This window comes from Cherax quadricarinatus, chromosome 31 (assembly GCF_038502225.1).
Source record: "Cherax quadricarinatus isolate ZL_2023a chromosome 31, ASM3850222v1, whole genome shotgun sequence".
NCBI classification, from domain to species: domain Eukaryota; kingdom Metazoa; phylum Arthropoda; class Malacostraca; order Decapoda; family Parastacidae; genus Cherax; species Cherax quadricarinatus.
The window spans coordinates 11,573,209-11,582,540 of record NC_091322.1 but is presented as its reverse complement, the minus strand read 5'-3'; the positions used below and the strand labels follow the sequence as shown (position 1 = coordinate 11,582,540).

At 43.8% G+C, this 9,332-nt stretch overlaps 1 protein-coding gene across 1 annotated transcript; it reads right to left on the bottom strand.

Annotated features, from left to right (window-relative positions):
• Positions 1–725: 725 nt before the first annotated feature.
• LOC128699527 (uncharacterized) lies at positions 726–2,929 on the bottom strand. Its single transcript, XM_070090199.1, has 2 exons — positions 2,813–2,929; positions 726–1,391 (listed from the first exon to the last, which is right to left on the bottom strand). Exons 1-2 carry the CDS (start codon positions 2,816–2,818, stop codon positions 1,029–1,031), a joined length of 369 nt encoding a protein of 122 aa, XP_069946300.1. The 5' UTR covers positions 2,819–2,929; the 3' UTR covers positions 726–1,028.
• Positions 2,930–9,332: the final 6,403 nt, after the last annotated feature.

The window sequence follows — 9,332 nt, the reverse complement described above, 5'->3', positions numbered from 1 at the left end:
GGAGCATCCAAAACAGGGAGAGAGGTCTCACTGGCCACGGTTACCCTTAGACTTGTGCACGTACTCTAAGACCTCTCTCCCTGCTTTAGTTGCTGCCTTGCAACATTGCACAGCTCCTGATGACGCACTGAGAAGTGTGAAAGTACTTGAGCTAAACATCTCCACCCCCCACCCTGGCTTGTCCTGCAGAGTTAATATTGCCTGTCTGCGAGTGTTTGTATATATATATATATATATATATATATATATATATATATATATATATATATATATATATATATATATATATATATATGTGTGTGTGTGTGTGTGTGTGTGTGTGTGTGTGTGTGTGTGTGTGTGTGTGTGTGTGTGTGTGTGTGTGTGTGTGTGTGTGTGTGTGTGAGTGTGTGTGTGTGTGTGTGTGTGTGTGTGTGTGTGTGTGTGTGTGTGTGTGTGTGTAAAAGAATCACAGACAGGAGATGTTAACAATGCAAGACAATCCACCGGGGGGGGGGAAATCTTTAGCTCAAATAGTTTCACACTTCTCTGTGCGTCATCAGGAGCTATGCAATGTTCCAAGAGTAGCAATAAGAAATGAGGGAAAGTTTTCTCAAAGTTAGCGTGGCGACACCAGCCATGCTAAGGAGTGCCTCTCATTAACCATTCTCGTTATAACGCTCGACGTAACGTACATCATATATTTATTTATGTTCAAGGTGGGTGTATAAATGTTTAAAACTCACTTTTAAATTTTATGAATTTATTGGTATAGTTATCATCAAACAAAGTAGTATCTTCATGTCATGATGGGAAATTTATCAAAGACAGAAATCATTCTGAATACAAAAATACTCTGCTGCTATCTTCGTGTGTTTTGCTGAGAGCGATGTCTGACTTAGCGTACTTTAGTCGTACAGACGGATGTGTGCATTTAGAATGTCTGGGTCAGTGATGGTAGGCCTTCCTAGGTGTACTGCACACAGTCGCCTGCTGGTGCTTGGGTCATCCAGGCGTGTGTGGGTCATCCAGGCTTGTGTGTGGGTCGTCTAGTCAGTGCCAGGGGCAGCGGCTGTGTTGATGTGGTGGGAAGCATAACCCAAGCCAGCGGGAAGAGGGGCGATGTGTGTAGCACCGGGAGTCTTGGCTACGTAACCTGGCTGCACAATCTTGGTTTCAATGGGCTTGTATTGCAGAGGCAGAGAGTATACAGTGGGTACAGCACCGCTGTAGGGGATGACGCCTCCAGTGAAGGGTATGGAGTAGGGAAGGACTCCATGGTTGTAAGGAAGAACTCCTTGGGTGTAGGGGAAGGCTCCGTAGGAATACGGGAAGGGTATGGCTCCATATGAGTAGGGGGTGAAGACTGTGGCGGCAGACGCCAAGCCAAGAAGGCAGAGAGCAAGGATAATCTGGAAGGGATGAGAAAGGGCTGTGTAAATACACCATGCAAGTGATACCTCTGCAACAAAGGCACCTAAATGCCCATAACCAATTTTGTTAGAAATACATAATTATTAAAATAATAAACACATCTCTGTCAATAATTATAATTGATCAATAACATAAAAATAAAATTTTCATTCAATCCTAAAGTAAAAGATGTCTTCGGAAAATTAAATTATTTTATTAACATTGAGCCTATTTCAAACATTATATAGACATATCAATGAGTTTACTTGGACACGCATGTACACAAGAGGTATGATAAAGCTCATGGAGCAGGAAGAGTGACCTAGCAGCAACCAGTGAAGAGGCGGGGCCAGAAGCTAGGTATCGACCCTACAACCACAACTAGGTGAGTACACACACAGGTACGATAAAGCTCCTGGAGAAGTAAGAGAGTGGACCTAGTAGCGACCAGCGAAGAGGCGGGGCCAGGAGCTATGAATCGACCACTGCAAGTACAAATAGGTGAGTACACACACACACACACACAACCGTAAACTGGAGCTGGATCACACAAATACAAAATGTATACACAAACAAAAAGCACGCGCACACAAGGAGGGATTTGGGAAAACTCAACCACCTTAGATTTAGAGGGAAGCAACACCATAGAAAACCGTACTAATTGCCTCTCTGCAACACTAACAAATGCATTTGCTGTACATTTGTGTTGAGTTCACACTTAGTTATGATCTGGAGCTTGAAAAAACAGGGATTTGTTATTTAGTCCCAGAAGTGAAGTACAAAGAAAGACCAAAGATAATAAGCATCGCGTCATTGAATGAGAGAAAGTCATCAAATATCATATAGATGTAAAATGTGATTTAGATGTAAAATATACCGCGGAAACATTGATTGGGTAGACAAGAAAAGACTGACACAAGAGGGACCAGGACAAGGAAGCTAGACCCTCAGATGAACTACAGGAAGGTAAGGAAATACATCAAGGTAAATGTATAGGCAAAACCTATAAATGATTTCATGAGTAGATACAGTCTGGACAGGCATATTACACCTTCAGCACACTCTACCCTGCAGTGCTGTATGACCCTTGTAGGTTTAGCACTTAGCTATGATTGTATTAGTAATTAGTAGATAAAGTGGGACCCAAGCGGCTTGTGGCCAACAATGCCGGTCAGTTGAAGATTAAACCAGAAACTTAAGACACACTGTGTCCATTAAATCTGATATTTCTAATGTAATACTTTACTGAATAATATAAATAGCATTAAAGTTATATAGTTAAGCAAATTCTTTAATGTAACTCTAGTGGATTATATAAATATATATATGTTTCCAATATTTTTTAATCTTAGCTACACAGCACAACAATATGCAGTACAACAATGTAGAGATTCAGGACAATACAAGGCAACGCGCTTACCTTCATGATTGAGGACAGGGATCAGCAGTGACTAGCCCAGGTGGGCACCCGACCTTGTATATATACTCAGGCAGTCACCACCACACCCTTAGTCTACCCCCATTTACCCCAACTCAGTGCCTCAGGGTGTTCCATCCTTCAAAGGTGGTGCCTCCTCCTTCAACACCTTTGTCATAGCACGACGGAAAGTTTCTATTTCTGCCTCAGGAGCAGATGTTTCCCCTCACAGTAATCATAGCTTATTTAAATATGCATTTGAATATGTGTGCAAGAGGGTCTTGGGTTACGTGTAACAATTTCGGATATCAATACTAATTAGTTATTTACGATTTAGTGGTCTTTTTTGTTATGTGACTATAATCGTCTGAGGTACAATCCGGTTACCACGTCTGTTACTGACTGTCTCTAGTACTGTTTTTGTACTGCCCGTCTTTAATGCTGTCTTTGTTACTGTCTCTAATACTGTCTTTGTTACTGTTTCTCTCTAATATTGTCTTTATTACTGTTTGTCTCTAATACTGTCTTTGTTACTGTTTCTAATGTTGTGTTTGTTACTGTTTCTAATGGTGTGTTTGTTACTGTTTCTAATACCGTCTTTGTTACTGTATGTCTCTAATACTGTCTTTGTTACTGTATGTGTCTAATACTGTCTTTGTTACTGTCTTTAATGCTGTGTTTGTTACTGTCTCTGTCTAATACTGTCTGGTTCTAATGCTGTCTTTATTACTGCCTGTCTTTAATACTGTCTTTGTTACTGCCTGTCTTTAATACTGTCTTTGTTAGTGTCTATACCTAACACTGTCTGTCTCGAATACAGTCTGGTTCTAATAATGTCTTTGTTACTACCTGTCTCTAATACCGCCTTTGTTACTGCCTGTCTTTAATACCGTCTTTGTTACTGCCTGTCTTTAATACTGTCTCTAAGACTCTCTTTGTCTTTAATTATTACAGGCTTATATTTGTTTATTACTGTCTCTTACTGTTCCTGGCTCTGTCACTACTTCTGCCTCGACCGCCATTGCTGTCTTCCGTCTTGAAGGGGTAAATTCACAGCTCCTGGCCCCGCTGTTGTTTCCTCTTGGCATTACTTGTTCTAGGTGAAGACGACTGCTTTCCCCACCCATCAAAGGAGATGGTCTTCAACCACGGAACTGTGGACTTATCCTCCCCTTCCTAGGATCAAACCTGATTCGCCCTCCATTTTTTTCTCCCCCTCCCCCCAGGCACTACTTGATCCCTACAGGTTTAGCGTTTCCTCCCCCCTGATTAAAATACAAAAACAAATGCAATTTCCGAACTCTTTTTGACTGCGCAGTCAGTATATTGTCATCAGTTTAAGTTACGCTACTGTGTAGTAAACCCTTGTTTTATTTTATGTAGCTGCAATAGGCTAGTGGATCAAGGTAAATGTGTACGTTTACAACATATGAATATTTAATATAGGCTACGTTTCTCTCTCCGGGAGCTTTATTAGTCTATCGTTGAGTTTTGATAAGGCTCCCGGGGAAGTGAAACGTTGCTTAAATGAAGTATCTAAATGTGTTCATTAACTGATTGTCTGTATACATACACTATTCTTACTCTCCCAGGCCAGCAGATGGTATACCAGGTAACTGGTCATCGTAATACCCGTGATGAGAGACAGTTGTGTTTTCTGACGGATGAACCGACCGACACCACTACCACGACCACCACAACCCCGCCAGGAACCACCACCACCACCACCAGCCCCACGACCACCACAACCCCGCCAGGAACCACCACCACCACCACCAGCCCCACGACCACCACAACCCCGCCAGGAACCACCACCACCACCACCAGCCCCACGACCACCACAACCCCGCCAGGAACCACCACCACCACCACCAGCCCCACGACCACCACAACCCCACCAGGAACCCCCACCACCAGCCCCACGATCACCACAACCCCGCTAGGAATCACCACCACCACCAGAACCCCGCCAGGAACCACCACCACCACTACCCCGCCAGGAACCACCACCACCAGCCCCACGACCACCACAACCCCGCCTGAAACCCCCACCACCAGCCCCACGACCACCACAACCATAACACCCTCCCCAGGCACCACCACCACCCCCACGGCCACCACAACCCCTCCCCCAGGAACCATCACCACCACCCCCAACTCCCTCCAGGCACCACCACCACCACCACCCTCACCACTACCACAACAACCTAGCTATTAAGCTGAGTATTAAAGCATTACTTATTCTTAGTTCCATGAATTGAAATTGATTCTCTTGGTAACCCGCATACGTTTTTCATGCGTGGTCAAGTGAACTTTTATTCGCTGTGTACCGGACGCTTCATATGAATTCCAAACAGCTCGGAAAAACTTATTAGAATGTCCTCCGTCGAGCTGCTGACAAAGGAAAATGATCTCATCTTCACTTCGGAACTCTAATGTTTGATTTAGGACTTTGTGTATCACGTACTAGACACAATAGGGAATCTACATGCAAGGGATATGTTAGCAGGTACCAGGTGAATGACTTACGAAATCGTAATAACACGATTGTAAACAAACCACGGAACGGGTGGGGTTTGAACTCTTTGTCATGGGTTGAAACCCCACCCGTTCCGTGGTTTATTTTCCAGTTGAAATCATTTTAATGTTCTGCTCCTTACTGAACTTCTCTCTCGTTTTAATTGCATTTTAATTAAAGCATATAAAAAACAATGTTAACAAACCTTTTTTATGAACTTACTTCATTATGGTACACACGAACCCACATGAGGATAATAAAACAATTGTATTTCGGCCTCAGTTTGCGACCCTCTTCTGCAGACTTTGGGGCCACAATGCTCATCTTATCTGCTGTTTTACTGTCTCTATCCTGGTTTATTTGTGTCGCTGTACAGTGTTTATTAAACTTGTGTGCCTGTTTTACTATGTTTTCCAGACACTGAACAATTACAACACCGTAACGCACACGAAATAAATAAACCCGTCACCCTCACATCAGATGACGAGCCATTCTTGTATCGTAATAAGAATCTTGGTTGAAGATAGTCTCTGTGAATACTTTCTACTTTTTCATTATTCCAGGGACTTAAAGATCACGTTCCCTGGTATTACCAAAAGCAAAAAAAAAAAAAATAATAAAAAAATCGTGGGTAGTGGTAGTAGAACGGGCCAGTTAGAATATTGTGTACACTACTCTCATCCTGCCAGCGATGACGGAAATAGGTAATATAGAGATCACAAAGGGCTTTCATCTGTACCCCAGTGAGCAAATAATTGTATCTTTGAATGTTGCAGAATTGAACAGATTGAATAGAGTGGCTTAGTTGATGCAAAAATGCGGATACAATCTCGAGATTGTAGCCACAATTCACTGATAATACTACTTTTTATTAGTTACCATCATTAGGTATCCGGACACCTATTACCTAACACTTGAATGCTTTCAGCAGGTCTACCTACCTGGAGGGTATTCCGGGGATCAACGCCCCCGCGGTCCGGTCCATGACCAGGCCTCCTGGTGGATCAGGGCTTGATCAACAAGGCTGTTACTGCTGGCCGCACGTAGTCCAACGTACGAACCACAACCCGGCTGATCCAGGATTGACTAGGTATCTGTTCAGCTCCGTCTTGAAAACAACCAGAGGTCTACTGGTATTGGAGCTTCTTACACACACGGTTTTTTTTTTTTTTTTTTTTTTTGCGAGGATGTGACATTTCACCAGGAATGGATTTTTAATGGATTTTTTTCTTAATGTGAGACCCGTAGCAGTCGGCTAAAACACAAGTGCCTATTTTCACTGCTAGGAGGGCAGGTAGACCCTCCAGGTGGGCAGGGGCAGCAGTGATGTTTGGAAATTTGTCCATATGTTTCTCCTTCCCGGGAAGTTAAGCACAGTACCTTGCGATAGTGAGCCGAATTTTCTCACCAGTGAGCTGCGTAGCACCGTGAAGAGAATAATAAATACGAGTTTTTTCTTGCCAAATAAATTTTAAATATCAGAAAAATAACTAGCAGGTGATTTATAAGACAACAGACAAGAGCCAGGAGATGCACTGTCCGTCATGATGGAAACGAGATGGCATTTAGCTCAATAAAAGAGCTCTCGACTCACAGTCAAAGGGAGCGAGATGTGATGAATAGTTTTGAAAACCGACAAGTTGAAGAATTGAGACACTTATGCAACACATGGGAATCTTTACTGAAGAAACGTTTCGCCACACAGTGGCTTCATCAGTCCAATACAAAGTAGAAATGGGTAAGGAGAGGAGGAGTTCGAGGTAATCAGTCCCTCAACTTGTCGGTTTTCAAAACCATTCATCACATCTGTCAGACATTGCAACATCATGGGATCTTGGTACAAAAACTTCAACGCTTGTCCAACCTTAGGACGACGACCTACTTACACTAGTGGCAGGTTCCACTGTGATCCCGCCTCCTCCTGCTTCAACCCATCTGACTGCAGTATAGAAGCCACCTCTCTGGCCCTATACTGTACTTCCTACAAGAGTGATGGACTGAACACATCGATTCCAGGTTGAGGGACTGATTACCTCAAACTCCTCCTCTCCTTACCCATTTCTACTTTGTATTGGACTGATGAAGCCACTGTGTGGCGAAACGTTTCTTCAATAAAGATTCCCATGTGTTGCATAAGTGTCTCAATTCTTCATGAGCGAGATGAATGAGCAAGTGCCCTTACACCTGTTTGTCTCTGTTCACCTTACGGGGTAGACTCCCGGAACCATTTGAAGGTGTAGTTGGACGAGGGAGTCATCACTCTTTGGGTTTTGAAATAAGCAGAGGTGGAATAATAACTCCTGGGTGTAACAAAGAAAAAAAAGCCGCTTGGGGAATTCCCACTCCATTAGTTACGGCACGCAGTGGTTCAGCCGACGTGTCCTCCCACCCCCCTTCCCCAGGACACTGCCCACCACAGAGATACCTCTGTTATATGCATCTGGGCATCCAGTTGCATACAACCAGGGTATCACTGCATGTGCAGTATGCATACTTCAGTATGGGTCTGCACACTCAAGCCCATGTTGGAGTATGCAGCACCAGTGTGGAATCCATACCTGGTCAAACATGTCAAGAAATTAGAGAAGGTACAAAGGTTTGCAACAAGACTAGTCCCGGAGCCAAGGGGTATGTCATACGAGGTGTGTTTGTGTGTGTGTGTGTGTGTGTGTGTGTGTGTAACTATCGTCCTTCCAGCGTTCTGAGCTTCACTAGCATACAAACTAGACTCAGCCCGGGGAGTCATCCTCAGAATTAAAATACATTTTTTTAGAGGCAACAAATGTTTGATATTTTTCAATGAAAGCGTATATGAATACATGCAGTTTGCTGGGTATATCACAACCTTGAGTATATGTACATGAAAGTATCACCAGATTACCTCCTCGTGACCTTGAATGCAAGTACTTAGAAGAAGAAGAAGGGACGCACTAGGGGTGAGGAGGAAGTGACGATAGTTGAAAAATAGACGGGGAGTGGAAAAGAATTACAGAGAAAGAAAAAGACTAGGGGCTAGACCCAATAGCAAGGGCATTATAAGTACATGTACTTGAAAGTACCACCAATGTACCTCTCCTCGTGGCCTTGATTATAAGTACTTGAAAGCAAACCATTGTACCTCCTCTTGACCTTGAATGTCAGTTACCTGGAGGTTACCTGGAGGTTATTCCGGGATCAACGCCCCCGCGGCCCGGTCCATGACCAGGCCTCCCGATGGATCAGGGCCTGATCAACTAGGCTGTTACTGCTGGCCGCACACAGTCCAACGTACGAGCCACAGCCCGGCTGATCCGGCACTGACTTTAGGTATCTGTCCAGCTCTCTCTTGAAGGCAGCCAGGGGTTTATTGGCAATTCCCCTAATGCTTGATGGGAGGCTGTTGAACAGTTTGGGGCCCCGGACACTTATGGTGTTTTCCCTTAGTGTACCAATGGCGCCCCTACTTTTTATTGGGCGCATTTTGCAGGTACATGAAAGTAGCACCAGTGTACCTCCTCCTGACTTTGAAGCCCTTGATTGGTGGTTGAAGAATGAATCACCGGTGTACTGCAGCCCCCTCATCATGGTGTATATACCGAAAAGTTTATACTGCTCAGAGGTATATAGACTGAGAGTTAATTTGCTAATTTAGAACTCAAAAAGTTCTTGCCTGGAGATACACAGGTCAAATGCAGCCATAATGACGCTCATGCAGTCGATAGGCTTTTTAACGTAATAAACAAACCGGTGAACCTTCTCGTGACCTTGAATGAAATATCGCAAATGAGTAAAATGGACTCAGATGACGTAGGCGTAAAGGAACCGAGAGGGTGAACTGGTTAAGAATTATGACCACGCCCACCTTCTACCACTTGGTTACCAAGTCAGTCTTGTATATATCTTTAACAATAGTGTGTTGATCTTCCCTCCGGCCTCCACCACGGTCGTTGCTACCCTGCTACATGTTACCTTGATCTTAATGGCTCTCAACTTCTTCGTAAACGTCACCTCAGTATTGGTCTGACC